This window comes from Toxorhynchites rutilus, chromosome 1, assembly GCF_029784135.1.
Source record: "Toxorhynchites rutilus septentrionalis strain SRP chromosome 1, ASM2978413v1, whole genome shotgun sequence".
NCBI lineage: Eukaryota > Metazoa > Arthropoda > Insecta > Diptera > Culicidae > Toxorhynchites > Toxorhynchites rutilus.
In genome coordinates this window covers 69,809,110-69,826,899 of record NC_073744.1, presented here as the reverse complement: position 1 = coordinate 69,826,899, position 17,790 = coordinate 69,809,110, and the positions used below count along the sequence as shown (strand labels likewise).

Genomic DNA, 17,790 nt, shown 5'->3' with positions numbered 1-17,790 from the left:
TGGTTCCGTTCGCTTGGTTAGTTATGCAGAAATGTATGCTTTATTTGTATGGCAGTCCCCCCCTCCCCTCAGAGAGAGAGGAGGAGTGTCTATTCACCATAGAAACGTTTCGTATCTCCTAAAACCTTCGCATGGCTCCATTTGCTTGATTAGTTTTCGAGTTATGCAGAAATTTGTTTTTCATTTGTATGGCAGCTTTCCCATCGAAAATATTCGTTGTAGATAGAAAACAATTTTTAAATATTTTAAAACTACTCATTTATTTACTAGAATTACTACATTTACATTTGAAAGTCATTCATGTGTTTTATGATACATAGTTTTTTTTCAATTCTAGATTGCATACCGTAATTTAAAAAAAAAATTCGAGCTGTATGACCAAATCCTTTGATCTCAAAATAGCGTATCGTTGGTGAGCTGATTTCAAAGCTTATTTTTGTTCTGATTATATTCAGAAAAAAAAATTGCTCGACAGTTGCCGAGGAGTGAAGCATTTTGAGAACGTTAGAAACAAGGCATCGAAGAGCCGAAATGGCGAGTAAACCGTCAATTCTTTCCAATTTTTTGTCCAGCAATCCTGCACATGCTCGTTTTCTGAAATTGTGATTTCAGAGTAATTTTATCTTTAGGAGTAATTTTATCTTTGGACTACAGAATATAATCTACACATTTTGTACATTCCCATTGTAAAATCCTTTCAGACGATCCTAGTAAGGAATTCCCTCCTTATGAAACTGATCAATCATTGCAATGTAAATGCTTTTATGATCAGCAGCACCAAGCGATACTGCAGTGCAAAAGTCATCCTGTACATCAACGTTGCTTTGTTCAAATGTAATAAATGTCACAAATGGAATAAATATGTACCAATCTGTACTTTTTGACGAAAATCTGTGCTCTGTACCGCACAGAATCTGTACCAAGAATAACGAAAAAATCTGTACCATTCCAGATAAATCTGTGCGTGTGGCAACACTGTTTCCATATACCTACCCCCTCTTCAAGGGAAAGGGGCTGCCATACAAATGAAACATAAACTTGTGAGGGTTTTCGGGTACGAGAAATGTTTCTGTGATGGCATAACACCCCTCCCTCCTCTGGAATGGAGAGCGGGTCCCATAGAAATATTACACATATTTCAACCAAACATGTCAATTGAAAATTTTCGGAAATCTCTGAAAATAAATGTAATAATTCGGAAAATTCAATTCCCATGTGCTCTACAATTATATAGCGACAAGTCCATTTGATGTTTGCGCTAACGAAATTGATCTTTGTTTGAAAGTGCAAATGGATTTCAATGTGATAAAACGTACTCTTATATCTTTTTCTATCTATTAAAACAAAAATGGATCGCCGAATATTTTGATAAGAGCAAAACTCTAGGCAGGAATTGTCCGGATTAGGTCTGTCTTCATTCTCATATTTTCTGTAAAAAACATTCAAACATTCATGTAACGGAGGAATTTGTTATTTGCAAGTGGTTTAAAACATCATGAACAGAAATTGTGTCTGAAAATAATCTGATATTCTAATAACGAGTTTTGGCAAAGGTACTAGGAATTTTATAGTAAAAGGTAATTTCAATGGGTCGATTAGAAGATCAATCAATGAACAGTTCTGCGTTTGGACCCATGAACGTGTGCTTAGTAAGAAAACGTGATTGTTTGAAGATATTGATATCAAGAAATAAATTTTGATCGGGACGAAGTTTGCCGGGTCAGCTAGTTAATTATAAAAATGTACATTTTCGGTGTGCGCATTTATACCCAAGAGGTTTTTATACACGTGCGCTTTATTTCCCATCGCACTTTTTTCTCTGCGGTTATTTACGTTGCGCTTATTTTCTTCGCGTTCCGGACATGGAAAAAATAATATAGTAAATAGGGCTGAGAACCGAGACCAAATCTGTACTCTAAACATATTTGCGTAACTTGCTTGAACAACTGATTTTATCTGGCCTGATTTTTTTTTTCTTCTCTGTATTATTCACAATTCTTGATAAGGAAAAGCTACTTTAATGCATTATTTTCCACGGAACCTTCATTTTCCCGGCAGCAACTTCTCAACAGAACACCGTTTCCTCCGATGACTTAATACCGCAATAGAAGGGAAAAGTATACACTTCATTCATAGCAGCCACGGTGGTAGGGGCCGAAAAAATATTAAATTGCAGAAATTTGCTGCGTTCATGAGGTTTTCATTACGTGCATATGCTTTCCGAGTTTTCTTTAGCTCAACCTTTGTTAGATATTGGCGTAGAATAAGATTCAACCTCAATTTTCCCCTCGATTCTCGAGTTTCGTCGAGAGAAACCGCTCCTTTTTCCTGTGATTCTTTCATGTTAAGAATATTCAACATGGCTTCCATTGGAAGGTTTCCCCATTAAATTTGCGTTTTAACCACGGGTAAAAACGAGTGACCTGATAGCACTGGCGAACCAGTGTTAGTTATCTGGCGTTTTTGATTAAATCTAATGGAAGGAAGGAAAACGAATCGTTTCTCGTCTGACCTTCACTTGTAAATTAGCACAATCTGTACTCGCGAATTGATGCTAAATTGTGCCTGGTTGGCGGTTAATGAGGTCACAAAAATTAAAATTTTGTTCTCGAAACTGATGGCGCCTCGGAAGTGAGCCCTTCTTGGTTTGTATAAGTATTGTAATATGGTACAGGAAGCTTTTTCCCATCCAGTGAAATCTAATGGAACTCTTCTAGAGAGGCTGGAATGGTTAAACCAGCAAACTACTATCAAATCAATCTAACGGCTCATACTAATGTTTCAAAGCGCTGATTCTGACAGTCATTTCTTATCTCCTGCTGTTATCTCAATAGTCTGCTCCCCTTCGACTGCTCATGCATAAACCTAATACAGCTTGCTCGCAATGCACCGTTAGTGATAATCCGTAAAGATGTAGCACAAAAGCCGTCAGCCCCTAAACTCCTTTAGTCTCGTTTTGTCAACGTCACATCACAGGAATAAAGTGGTGTTATCCATGAAACAAACATTTTCCCAACCCAATTCAATTCACGGCGGTGTACACTCAGCCGGGGCAGGCACGAAAAACTAATGTTTCGGAGGCAGGAACGTGGTACCATTGTAGACGAAAAGACCGGAAACTTGACTCGGAAACAGTTTAGAAAGGCGTTTCTGAACAGCCGTCAAGATTGACCAGATGAGATAAGCAAATAAAACTGTAAAAGGCATGGCAAAGCTCTCCACAGCGCTCCGAATCCAAACATTGTGCAATTCTGAGAGAAGCGTAAAGGATGGGTAGGGAAACACCTGCTGCAGGACGAAAAAGACTAAAAAGCCTGCTCACCATTGAGTGTTTCCTAATCAAACAAAAACAAAAAAAGGATTAGCCAAGATTTTGGTTCGTCCGTGCTCATGCTCTTTTCTGTGTCCTGCTCCGTGGAAGAACAAAATGCTCCAGGGTAAATTGCTTTTACTTCGAACAGCAATAAAATAGTTTTGACAACCAACAGGATACGAGGTTTCACCTCAATGGACAGGTTCATTTGGAATCAGGAAACTGTGGGAAAAGTGCATTTCTGGGAAAGGATACGTGTTGTGTCGAGCAGAGTGCAAAGAACATTTGGTTGGTTTCACTCTATGCTGAGGTTTTTCTCCAACCCTCAATTGTTTGGTGTTCTAGTGGTATATTTTAGTTGAACAAAAAATATGGTTTGGGACGTTCAACATGTGTTTGTTGTAACATCTTTATAATCATGACAGAGGTGATTTTATTTCATCACCATTACCGAACAATGTGGCAAATTAAAAGCAATTGAAAACAATTGAAAAATGTAGGGAAAATATTCGACTCAGTAGAACTGTATTCACTTTAAACGAGAATGTTTTATTGAATTTTAGCGATGATGGTCATGAATGAGATTTTCCAGCCGAGTTGGAATGAAAGTTGGCTTGGTCAAGATCCATTTCCCGGTCCCTTTATCGAATGAAACTATTAATCGACAATTGTAGGATAGACGACTAAACCATAGCAAAATGAAAATCATCATCTCCCGTTGGAGTCACACAACATATTTGTCAGTTTTCCAAATTCAAACTCGAGTGAATATTGATTCGGATTTTTATGTTCTACTAGCTGACCCGGCAAACTTCGTCCCGCCAAAAATTTTTTTTTTGTTATCAATACCTTCTAAAATTCACGTTTTCTTACTATGAGCAAGTTCATGGGTCCAATCGCAGAACTGTTCATTGACTGATCTTCTATTCGTCTCCGTTGAATTTAATTTTTATTATAAAATTCCTAGTATTTCTAACAAAACTCAACATTATAATATCAGATTATTTTCAGACATAATTCTCGTTTAAGATTTTTCAACCACTTGCAAATAACATGATTCTCCGTTACACGGAATAAATGTTTTAAATGGTGTGTCACATCAAATTGCATCACGGAAAAAACGCTGTAGAAATTCGCCCAATAGACCGATTGTTTTGAAAATTTTAAACAGTAAAATAAAAACTATTAAACAACTTTTGGCATTTTCTTTTTATTCATACTTCGAGCCCAAGCCCGTATGCTCGCACCTTCCTCTTTACCCCGTCCATAAGGTTCTGTACAACGTCAGGTTGTAGTTTTTTTTTGAACAGAAATCCATTTTCTCTTGAAGTCCGCCTCCGATTTGACAACTTTTGGGTTCTTCCGGAGGGCCTGCTTCATAATCGCCCAATATTTCTCTATTGAGCGAAGCTCCGGCGCGTTGGGCGTGTTCATTTCCTTTGGGCACATTGGTGACCCCGTTGGCTTCGTACCACTCCAACACGTCCTTTGAATAGTGGCACGAAGCGAGATCCGGCCAGAAGATGGTCGGGCCCTCGTGCTGCTTCAATAGTGGTAGTAAGCGCTTCTGTAGGCACTCTGTTGTCGCACACCCTACGTTGTATTTTAGATTACAGATTTCGTTGCGTGCGTGTAGGAATGGCTGCTTGGTTCGATGGACGAATGAACTTGACAAATTCAGCTTATTGGCGACATCCCGGACCGAACTTCTCGAATCACGTCTAAACTGCTTAACTACGCGCTTGTGATCTTTTTCACTGACGGAGCATCCATTTTTGCCGATGGTTAGGTTCTCGAAGTATCGTTTTAGTACTCTGCTGACCGTGGATTGGACGATTCCCAGCATCTTACCGATGTCCCGATGTGACAACTCCGGATTCTCGAAATGAGTGCACAGGATTAATTCACGATGCACGATGCACGTTTTCCTCGAAAGTAGTTTTTTCACGATATCTCAAGTTCTACTGAACCGACTTATGTCGAAATTGAATACAATCTGCATGTATCTCTCTATCGCATGAACCTCTAAAAAATTATATTTTTAAATTTCACTATTTTCAAAAAATCGGGAAACGTAAGAAAAAACGTTTTAAACCGAATCTTGTTTTTTAAGCGGCCGCCATTTTGTCAAAAAAGATGTTTCCGACTTGTAAGAGGTTCATACGATAGCGATATGTTTACTGATTCAGAATCTATTCGATACTTTTGTTTCAAATAACCAGAAGGGCTGGGATCGTGTACGCCATGGCACAACTTTTTGACGTAGAACTGCGTCTTTCAGGAAGGGTACCAAATCAGAAAACAGGTCACGTTTTTGTGAAATAAGGTTAACGTTAATAAATATTTTCAAAGCGAACAAATTCTGATACCTTGCACACCAATGGAAATTCTCTAAGATTTGTTTGATATACTATACAGTACAATCTACTAATGCCTAAACAGTTTAAAATAATGAAAACTTTTCATTTTTTCCATACATTTGTTCTGCCGATTTGTGTGCATTCCCGAACAGAGCTGTCAATAACGAGTAACTGATACATTCGTTTCTGTCCGTTTTCAACATATTTGGTTTAAATAAGCCATCCATGATTTGAAGCCACGATCATCTTGCGTGGACACCGAATGGACAACATCGTTGCTGGACGAGCTGGACGGCGAGGGATCGAGTTCCTTTCTCAAGGCAAGAGGGTGGAGGTGGTAGCGCTGGAGTAGAGTAGAGTTTTCAAAGGGCCTTTCTCAAGGCTAGAGACGAATAAACTGAAAAAGTTTAAAGTCTCTATAATACAATACCTTACCTTGAAGTCACACCACTTCTCGCTTGGTGGTCATCGAAGCAACTAGGTTGCCGCAGAGCGTCGAGCGGGAGAGGATTGTTTTCTTGTCGGGTGAAGGAGGAGTATGGAATAGAGTTTCTTTCCACAAGGGCTCCTCTCAGGGCTAGAGGCGGAAACCAAGCATAGAATAACGGGTGTTAAATAAAAAATGAGAATTTTTTCAATCACATATAAAATTTTTTAAAATTTTTTTTCCATCCATTTCAGTATTCTTTATTGATAACATAATGTATTTTCTTCAAAAAAATGTCAGTGAATGTTTGAGTAAGGGCCGTGGTCTGCTGTTCAACGCAACTTTGTCGTGATGCTCTCACAAGAACGTTGTACGGCACTTACGTCCATATTCCGGATACAATTCCGGATTCTTGTAGTCAGTTGCTTCGTGTCCTTGGCCCTCCAATTGTTTTTATACACTAGGGCACTGAGTGAGCCAAAGAAATCCTCTTTTAGGCGGCACTGGGGCAAGTTTGTTGGGTTACGATCTTTCGGCACGAACGGTATCTTTTTCTGCGAGTGAGCTAGCATAATACAACTAGCAAATATCACACATGCCTAATGCTGATTTCACACACATAGACACAGCTCTATACAAGGAGAGGAAGCCCTCTGTATCAAGGTGTGCTACGACAAAGAAGAGCAGCATTCGAGAATTTTTGTGCTAGTGCGGATTTGGAAGAGTATCCAGAATTTTGGAATATAGATATACAATGCATTTATTTAGATAACCGTATATTTCATGAAAGTATGCTTTCAAATTCCAGCAGGGTAACCTTATTGTTGCATGTTGTGGGGTTCAAAAGGGTCCATAGTTTGTGATCGATATCTGAATGGGAAGGAGAAAATCTGATACGAATTGAACCAAATAAACGAGGAGTGCTGATATCTTTCGACTCTACTCGACTCTTTCGAGTTTACTGAAGTAATGAAAATTGAAATAGATAAAAAGATATTTAAAAAAAAATTCGATGCATTCTAAAATAATACCCGAAGTGATAAACAAGAGGATTGAATAATACAATTCCGTAGTTCGACGTTGAAAACTGCGGTCGTGTCCTAGATACAACACACTACAATTTTTTTTTAGCTACCTCACTTCACCAGTTTGAAACTATTGTAGTTGCGAATATTTTTTCTCCGTTCATTTCTTGTTTTATTGTTAAAAGATAGATGAACAAATAATGACATAATGGATAGTAAAAATATGCTTTGTTTTATTTGTTTTACATCCAATTTTTTTTGCCTCTACACTAGAATACCCTCTTAAGCCATTTAAACAACAGGATGCCAAATCCGGTTGAAAGCTGCTCGTAACTTTAAAGTACGGTTAATCGTTAGTGTATTTATAATTATCGCAACAGTGATATTATATTTCGAATAATAGATAGAATGACATTCCTCGTCAATAAAAGCTACTCCGCACAGTTTTTGACCAAATTTCTGTGTTCTATTTCAATTGTTAATCTAATCGCTCTGGGCTTTGGGATAGAGCCAGCCCACACAGGTGCTGTGCCGAAGATATGATGGAATATAAAACAATACTGAAACAAAAACGAAATGGATGTGTTATTAAACCCCCACTAAAAAATATCTTCTTATAAATTAGCCTTTGATTATTTTCTATAAACTAGCCTGGATCTATAAAATGGTACCATATTTGTTTCCACACCCGACTCAGCAAATACAGTGACTCCCATATCATTATTTTTGAATCAACTGCACGACATAAGGCTGTACGAAAGTAAAACTCATTACAGGAAGCTACATTTTCCTTTGGTTGCCATTATCAATTTTTAATCTCGAAAACACAAACAATTTCTTACTGCCACATTGCAAAAAGCGAACCGCAATCAGAAGGGTCCCCAAGAACTCAATTATCGACTATTCTCGGACACCAGATAAAATATCTCGCCAAACAAGAAACTCACATCCAACCTAAGCAAACAGTGCAAGCTCGTCCGGGAGCAGCAAGAGAAAAATCTGGCTAACGTATCAGATAGGACGTGTTTTTCACCGGTTTCCACCCACTCAACGGAGATAATATCTGAAATCGTTATTGTGATAACGAGAGATGACCAGAGCAGTTCAGAAGGGGGAAGTTATGGCAAATGGGAAAAATGTACAAAATTTGTCATCTTCCCTGCTCGTTGAGCTGATGGCCATCAGTGATTTTTGTGACGTAGGACTACGTCTTTCATTTCTATACCGGGGTGTAAAATCAAAGTTTCGAAAACGAAAGCGTTACGCCGGAGACCGAGATTTTGAGCGTTAATAGCTCCTAAACAACTGAACGAAATGGTATGATAAACACTTCATTCGAAAGATAAAATGTCTACGCGTTCTATACTTGTGACTTTTTGATCCAAAAACTTGTTTCAATAGTCTCAAAATTGCTTTCAAAACAGGCTATTGAAATCACCAATCGGTATATAAGCGAGCGCCACTCGGAAATCCACTCAGTTCTAATTGAACAGCGATTGGAGCATGTTGTCGCTGTTGTGGTGAAGCTCTTCGTTTATCATGAAAGCGCGGATGAACGGTGTCACCAAGAGCCTGTTTGTGCACCCTAGGCCAGAAGGGAATCCATCAGGAGGAGAGTGATGCCACAAACGGTTCCCCGGGAAGACATCGCTACACACACATACACGCGCGGAATTCTTTCCGTTTGGATGCCATTCAGCATTGAGAAAGTTCCGGAAAGATCTAATCTTTTCTGGAAAATAATCTGCCAGTTCCTCTGGGAATTTAAAAATACATTCATGTGAAAGAGTTTATTTGAATGTTTTCTATCCATGTAACACTGTGACCAAATATTTTTCAATCAAGTACTATTAACAGGTGGTTATCGAATTAGTATTAACCACTGGTGGGCTTCCGAAATCGAGGAAAATGTGGAAATATCTAATCGTTACTGAAAATAATCTGCCAGTTCCTCTGGGAATTTAAAAATACATTCATGTGAAAGAGTTTATTTGAACGTTTTCTATCCATGTAACACTGTGACCAAATACATTTGGTTGTGTGATTTTTCAATCAATCGCAATTAACAGGATAGCTTCAGAAGATTATTCTTCCCCATCAGTAGGATATTTCCGTATCCAATATTGTATGCGCCCGCAATCGATTATTGCTCAGTCGCCGAAAGTTCCGAGCTCAGAGAGTTCATTACCCTCTAGTTTGCCATCCAAATTGCCATCGTAAACCACACCTTCTCTCGATTCAATCCCACACAAAAAGCATACTTAAGCGATATTCTGGTGGTGAGACACATTCATTTTTCGTGAGGACATCGACAAGACACCATCGTTGCCTAACGTGCTGGAGGAGGTGGACGGCGAAGGATCGACACATACACTCGCAGAATTCTTTCCGTTTGGATGCCATTCAGCATCGAGAAAGTTCCGGAAAGATCTAATCATTGCTGGAAAATGATCTGCCAGTTCCTCTTGGAATTTAAAAATACATTCATGTGAAAAAGTGTATTTGAATGTTTTCTATCCATGTAACACTGTGACCAAATATGTTTCAATCAAGTGCTATTAACAGATGGTTATCGAATTAGTATTAACCACTGGTGGGCTTCCGAAATCGAGGAAAATGTGGAAATATCTAATCGTTACTGAAAATAATCTGCCTCAGGGAATTTAAAAATACATTCATGTGAAAGAGTTTATTTGAACGTTTTCTATCCATGTAACACTGTGACCAAATACATTTGGTTGTGTGATTTTTCAAACAATCGCAATTAACAGGATAGCTTCAGAAGATTATTCTTCCCTATTAGTAGGATATTTCCGTATCCAATATTGTATGCGCCCGCAATCGATTATTGCTCAGTCGCCGAAAGTTCCGAGCTCAGAGAGTTCATTCCCGTCTAGTTTGCCTTCCAAATTGCCATCGTAAACCACACCTTCTCTCGATTCAATCACACACAAAAAGCATACTTAAGCGATATTCTGGTGGTGAGACACATTCATTTTTCGTGAGGACATCGACAAGACACCATCGTTGCCTAACGTGCTGGAGGAGGTGGACGGCGAAGGATCGACACATACACTCGCAGAATTCTTTCCGTTTGGATGCCATTCAGCATCGAGAAAGTTCCGGAAAGATCTAATCATTGCTGGAAAATGATCTGCCAGTTCCTCTTGGAATTTAAAAATACATTCATGTGAAAAAGTGTATTTGAATGTTTTCTATCCATGTAACACTGTGACCAAATATGTTTCAATCAAGTGCTATTAACAGATGGTTATCGAATTAGTATTAACCACTGGTGGGCTTCCGAAATCGAGGAAAATGTGGAAATATCTAATCGTTACTGAAAATAATCTGCCTCAGGGAATTTAAAAATACATTCATGTGAAAGAGTTTATTTGAACGTTTTCTATCCATGTAACACTGTGACCAAATACATTTGGTTGTGTGATTTTTCAAACAATCGCAATTAACAGGATAGCTTCAGAAGATTATTCTTCCCTATTAGTAGGATATTTCCGTATCCAATATTGTATGCGCCCGCAATCGATTATTGCTCAGTCGCCGAAAGTTCCGAGCTCAGAGAGTTCATTCCCGTCTAGTTTGCCTTCCAAATTGCCATCGTAAACCACACCTTCTCTCGATTCAATCACACACAAAAAGCATACTTAAGCGATATTCTGGTGGTGAGACACATTCATTTTTCGTGAGGACATCGACAAGACAACATCGTTGCCTAACGTGCTGGAGGAGGTGGACGGCGAAGGATCGACACATACACGCGCAGAATTCTTTCCGTTTGGATGCCATTCAGCATCGAGAAAGTTCCGGAAAGATCTAATCATTGCTGGAAAATAATCTGCCAGTTCCTCTGGGAATTCAAAAATACATTCATGTGAAAGAGTTTATTTGAATGTTTTCTATCCGTGTAACACTGTGACCAAGTACAGTTGGTTGTGTGATTTTTCAATCAATCGCAATCAACAGGATAGCCTCAGAAGATTATTCTTCCCCATCAGTAGGATATTTCCGTATCCAATATTGTATGCGCCCGCAATCGATTATTGCTCAGTCGCCGAAAGTTCCGAGCTCAGAGAGTTCATTCCCGTCTAGTTTGCCTTCCAAATTGCCATCGTAAACCACACCTTCTCTCGATTCAATCACACACAAAAAGCATACTTAAGCGATATTCTGGTGGTGAGACACATTCATTTTTCGTGAGGACATCGACAAGACAACATCGTTGCCTAACGTGCTGGAGGAGGTGAACGGCGAAGGATCGACACATACACGCGCAGAATTCTTTCCATTTGGATGCCATTCAGCATCGAGAAAGTTCCGGAAAAATCTAATCATTGCTGGAAAATGATCTGCCAGTTCCTCTGGGAATTCAAAAATACATTTGATGGGGTTGAACACTAATGGGGCGGGATTTCTACAACGGGTTAATCGCTGGGATTTCTTCGTGCAAATGGGAGACTCCAATCTCGATCGCTAGATGGACCGCAGATGGTTTCGACGGGGAACACTCGGGGAACACTCGGGGGACACTCGGGGGACACTCGGGGAACACCTCTATTACAGCAGTAGCGTTGAACAACGAACGATTCGTTGAACTATTTCGGGATATTCAAAAAAAACTCACGGAGTTTTTAACAAAACTTCAGTCCCTTTAATACGTCTTCCATTCTTGAAGGTTCGATACAAAGTAACAAACTGGGTGAAAAAACGTTGCTATAGGAGCGAAAAACATTGGGTTGCTAGGGTGCACAAATCGCAAGATTACTAGATGGCTAGATTGTTAAACTGCTAGGTTACTAGATTTCTACATTTCTGGAAAATTCTACTTCATATCTAACATTAACCGGCCACCTTGAAAATTCAATTTTCAATAACAACTTAAATCTACGTCCAAATTCAAAATTCTCCTGCTTTGGGTAAAGGACAAATCTTCGATACAGATCGCTTCAGTACACCTCCCGAAGTTTGAATAGTCACCACGCGGACGATGCCATCAGGTCCGGGATGGACTTCTAGGATACGCGCGAGGGGCCAGCGCGTCGGTGGAAGACTGTCGTCCTTCAGAATTACAACACTCCCAACTTCGAGGCTGCATAGTTTCGGGTTTGTTTTGTATTGTATCTGCAGTTCCTTTAGGTACTCTGACCTCCATCGGTGCCAAAACTGTTGGCTGTGGGCTTGAATCCGTTGGTAGTAGTTTAGTCGATTCATCGGTAGATGGCGGATATCTGGTTTGGGGAGTGACCTAATCATATTCTTTGAGCGTGTATTTTGGATGAATCGGAATGCCCATCCCACCACATTCAGCAACATATTGTATGATGAGAATCGCAGGAATAATTCGTGGGGAGCAGAAGTTTGGAGAGTCAGCACAGCTGCAGTACGTTGTTCCAATTCTTCCACTGGGAGCTCGGTGCGCGGGAGATTTTGGGTGGGCCACACTTCCTTGGGTCCGTGTAGCCAGCTTGGTCCGTGAAGCCATTTGTCACAGGTGACTAGTTCGTCAGCAGGGAAACCGCGGGACAACAAATCAGCGGGATTTTCGATCCCTGCAACGTGCAGCCAAGGGAATCCATGGGTTGTCGCTTGTATTTCGGAAATACGGTTGGCAACAAAAGTTTTCCAGGTCCGCGGTGGCGCCTTCATCCACTGCAGGACCACTGTTGAGTCTGACCAGAAGTACTTCCTAGAGGAAATCTGATCCAGAGCAGCAACTACTTTTTCAAACAAACGGGTAGCGAGGAGAGCTGCGCACAACTCGAGCCGGGGAATACTGATTGGTTTCAATGGGGCTACCTTCGATTTGGAAGCCAGCAAACTCACTTTGACGTTGCCATGGGCGTCTTCGGATCGGATGTAAATACATGCTCCATATGCAGCTTTTGATGCGTCTGCAAATGTGTGGTATTCGGCGACTTGATAATTCCGAATGAATGCATTTCGATCAATCCGAAATTTTGAAAGAGTGGGAAGTTGTTGGCAGAATATTTTCCACTTACGGTGAAGATCTGGAGTAATTTCATCATCCCATTCTAAGGACAGAAGCCAGAGTTGTTGCATTAGGATCTTTGCTTGAACGATGACGGGGGACACGAGCCCAAGTGGATCGTACAGCTGGGCAATCGTTGACAACACTTCCCGTTTAGTTGGTACCGGATTTATTACGTTGACGGCAATATTAAAACGCAGTTTGTCGGTCTCTGGTTCCCAGCAGATGCCGAGAGTTTTAACTGTTTCCTCGGGATCGAACTTCATGGGAGATCGGGTGCCTTGGAGTTCTTCAGGAATTTCTGATAACACTTCGAGGGAATTGCTAACCCATTTTCGCAAACGAAATCCACCTCGCTTCAGTAGTTTCATCAAATCATTTTGCAGTTGAATAGCTCGTTCCACAGTGCTTTCGCCGGAAATTAAATCGTCCACGTACACGTCTTTTCTCACTACTCGGCTGGCCTCGGGAAAATGTGCACCTTCATCTTCTGCCAATTGCTGCAGAGTTCGGGTCGCCAAGAACGACGACGGAGCAAGACCGTACGTAACGGTGGAGAGTTCGTAAGCTTTGATGGGTTCAGTGCTGTCGAATCTCCAGAATATTCTCTGGAGTGGGCGATCGGTTGGATGTAGCAAAACCTGGCGGTACATTTTTTCAATGTCCCCCACTAGCGCAATTGGAAACTGTCGGAAACGCAGAACAATAGTGAGCAATTCGTCTTGAACGACTGGTCCGACAAGGAGGGCTTCGTTGAGAGAATGTCCGGAACTCATTTTCGTTGAGCCGTCAAATACGACACGAACTTTTGTCGTCGAACTGTCCTCTTTTACGACTGGATGGTGGGGAAGATAGCAAGCATCTGGGCGATCTACATCTTCATTAGGTACTTCCTTCATGTGCTTAAGAGCTATATATTCCTTGATGAAATCATGATACTGCGGTTTGAGATCTGGCTTTTTCTCTAGCATTCGTTCTAACCAACGGAATCGTTGAAGAGCTGTCAATTTTGAGATTCCAAACATTTGTTTGAATTGAGGATGTCTGGGCATTCGTACGATGTATCTACCAGACTTTTCCCGAGAAACGGTTTCACGATAAAAGTTCTCACAATTCTGCTCATCTACAGAATAGTTCGTTCCGCTTACCTCTTCAAGTTTCCAAAAACGTTCTAACAGATCTTCGATCGACGAGATTTGAGCCACATGACAAGTTGCTGTTTCTCTTGAATCGCCGTGCTCCATTTGACCAGTTACGATCCAGCCAAAGACGGTTTTTACCAGCATAGGAAGATTATGGGTCAAATAGATTCGTCCATCACGCAAAAGAGTGTAAAAATGACCTGCGCCAATTATGAGGTCGATTCTTCGGGAAATGTTAAACTCAGGATCGGCTAACAAAACTGATTCCGGAATTTTCCATTGGGTAGTAGAATATGAAACTGCTGGGGTATCACTGGTAACTTTTCGCAGGACGAGAAAATTCATTTGCTGCTTGAAATCATTCACTCTGGATCGGAGCTCAGTTGTCACCTGATATTTAGCGTTCGTGAGGGTACCGTCTACACCCGTTATGGGGACGTTGACTGTTGTGCGGGTAAGATGCAATTGATGACACAACCGTTCACTGATTGCGTTCGGCTGCGACCCTGTGTCCAGCAGGGCTCGAGCCAAGTGCTCTTGTCCATATGCATCTACGATTATTAGAACCACGGTAGAAAGAAGTACACTCATTTTGTTTCCTTCTACAGCTGCGCTGGATGCTGCTATGTGAGCACTATTGTCGGCAGCCAGAGTCTCGGTGGTGGCAATAGCAGATACCACGCGAGAGGGACCAGGTAGGGGCTCGATTTCTGTTTTCGGGGTTGTCTCTGATTTAGGTTCCGGATGCAATTGAACTTCGATGTAACCGGGGTGTATCATCGTGTGGTGTCGCTTGGTGCATTGCTTGCACACAAACTTTGAGCGACAAGTACGAGCAAAATGGTCGCTACGGAAGCAATTGCTACATAGCTTTTTGTCGTTTACGACCCTCAAACGATCTTGAATATTCATTTCGTTGAATAAGAGGCAGTCCATCAGCGAATGCCTTTGTTTTTCACAGGCGGGACATAACGGATATTCCTTGTTAACACTTTCAGCCATAGCGTTGGAACTGACACGGGAGGCATTCTGCTTTTGGATTCCAGAATTGTGGTTTCCGGTTCTGGATTGGGATGGGCTTGGCCGGTTGACCATAATCGTCTCCAGTACTCGAGTCCTTTTCTGCAGGAACTCAACCATTTTATCGTAGGTCGGATTTTCATCTGATGCAATTGATTCCTCCCATGCGCTGTGGGAGGCGTCATCTAATTTGTCTACCAGCAGCTCTATCAGAATGGAACTAAATTGTTCGACAGGTTCTCCTAACTGCTGCAGTACCTTGGTGTGCCGTTGAAAATCATCAAGAATGCGGTGGAGCGCCTCCACAGAATCATTTGGGATCTTTGGGTACTTCAGGATCGCTCGTATGTGCTTTTTTCGTAGTAGACTCTTATTGGAATAACGCTTGATAAGCGTGTCCCACGCAACAGAGTAGTTCGCAGCGGTGATGGTGATAGAATGAATGAAATTCGCTGCTTCTCCCTTTAGAGCAGCGCGAAGATAGTGAAATTTCTGCACACTTGATATCTCCGTTGACGAGTGAATCATGGAAAGGAAGGTGTCGTGGAAGGTCAGCCATCCATTAAAATCACCATCGAACTCAGGCAGCGTGATCGTCGGCAGTTTAACGTTCGACAGTGGGTTGGGAAATGGTAGTTGCGCGGGGATAGCTTGAGTAGAGGTTGATGCCACAGGCAATTGTTGGGTGGAGTGCTTCAGTAGCAAACCAGCTTTCACTTGAAAATATTTTTCTTCGACCTTGGCTCTTATTTCGGCATTTTCCAGTGCAAAGTTTTCATCAACATCGAGCTCTTCGTACTCTGATTGTACTGTTTCGAAAGACTCCATCAACTTCTCAATACGCTCCAGTCGTAGTGGAATTTCGTGGCCATGTTCATCAGGATCAAAATTCCGCAAAAATGTCTCCAAACGCGTAATCGAGTCAAGAATGTTTTTTCGCTTCAGCTCCTTAGCTTTCATTCTTTTCTCGTTCTGATTTGACATCTTGACGTTAGCTCCGAACACAAATGGGCAGCTAAAATGGTCGAAAAAGACCCAGCAGTACCGAAAAATTGAGTAGATCTTATTGGAACGGTACTCACCTTGTACCTCTTCCAAAGAGGCCTTGTATGATTAATTCTATCAGCAACTAACGGGAAATAACAGGTTGAGATAACTGGACAATGGGCAGTTATACACGGGTAATGTGGGTGGCAGCATTAACGAATTTTTCCAATTTCGTTAGAAGTTCGGGCAACGGGGTTTATCTCTGTTAATCTTCTTGATATCGTGCGGATACCGGATGCTCTGGGTAGTGTCGGTTTTCAGGTTATGTGACCGTACGTCTTCTTGTTTGCGGGCGAATTGTGTGACCTTTATCCTGGTCACGGCACCAAAATGATGGGGTTGAACACTAATGGGGCGGGATTTCTACAACGGGTTAATCGCTGGGATTTCTTCGTGCAAATGGGAGACTCCAATCTCGATCGCTAGATGGACCGCAGATGGTTTCGACGGGGAACACTCGGGGAACACTCGGGGGACACTCGGGGAACACTCGGGGAACACCTCTATTACAGCAGTAGCGTTGAACAACGAACGATTCGTTGAACTATTTCGGGATATTCAAAAAAAAACTCACGGAGTTTTTAACAAAACTTCAGTCCCTTTAATACGTCTTCCATTCTTGAAGGTTCGATACAAAGTAACAAACTGGGTGAAAAAACGTTGCTATAGGAGCGAAAAACATTGGGTTGCTAGGGTGCACAAATCGCAAGATTACTAGATGGCTAGATTGTTAAACTGCTAGGTTACTAGATTTCTACATTTCTGGAAAATTCTACTTCATATCTAACAACATTCATGTGAAAGAGTTTATTTGAATGTTTTCTATCCGTGTAACACTGTGACCAAATATTTTTCAATCAAGTACTATTAACAGGTGGTTATCGAGTTAGTATTAACCACTGGTGGGCTTCCAAAATCGAGGAAAATGTGGAAATATCTAATCGTTACTGAAAATAATCTGCCAGTTCCTCTGGGAATTTAAAAATACATTCATGTGAAAGAGTTTATTTGAATGTTTTCTATCCATGTAACACTGTGACCAAGTACATTTGGTTGTGTGATTTTTCAATCAATCGCAATCAACAGGATAGCCTCAGAAGATTATTCTTCCCCATCAGTAGGATATTTCCGTATCCAATATTGTATGCGCCCGCAATCGATTATTGCTCAGTCGCCGAAAGTTCCGAGCTCAGAGAGTTCATTCCCCTCTAGTTTGCCTTCCAAATTGCCATCGTAAACCACACCTTCTCTCGATTCAATCACACACAAAAAGCATACTTAAGCGATATTCTGGTGGTGAGACACATTCATTTTTCGTGAGGACATCGACAAGACAACATCGTTGCCTAACGTGCTGGAGGAGGTGAACGGCGAAGGATCGACACGTACACGCGCAGAATTCTTTCCGTTTGGATGCCATTCAGCATCGAGAAAGTTCCGGAAAGATCT

General features: G+C 41.2%; 1 protein-coding gene across 1 annotated transcript; it reads right to left on the bottom strand.

Moving 5' to 3' along the window:
• Positions 1-12,039: 12,039 nt before the first annotated feature.
• LOC129782397 (uncharacterized) lies at positions 12,040-16,278 on the bottom strand. The gene has a single exon (XM_055789614.1). The coding sequence runs from the start codon at positions 16,276-16,278 to the stop codon at positions 12,040-12,042; it is 4,239 nt and encodes a 1,412-aa protein (XP_055645589.1).
• Positions 16,279-17,790: the final 1,512 nt, after the last annotated feature.

Coding starts and splice junctions, on each gene's coding strand:
- LOC129782397 (XM_055789614.1), bottom strand. CDS start 16,278: ATGTCAAATCAGAACGAGAAAAGAATGAAAGCTAAGGAGCTGAAGCGA.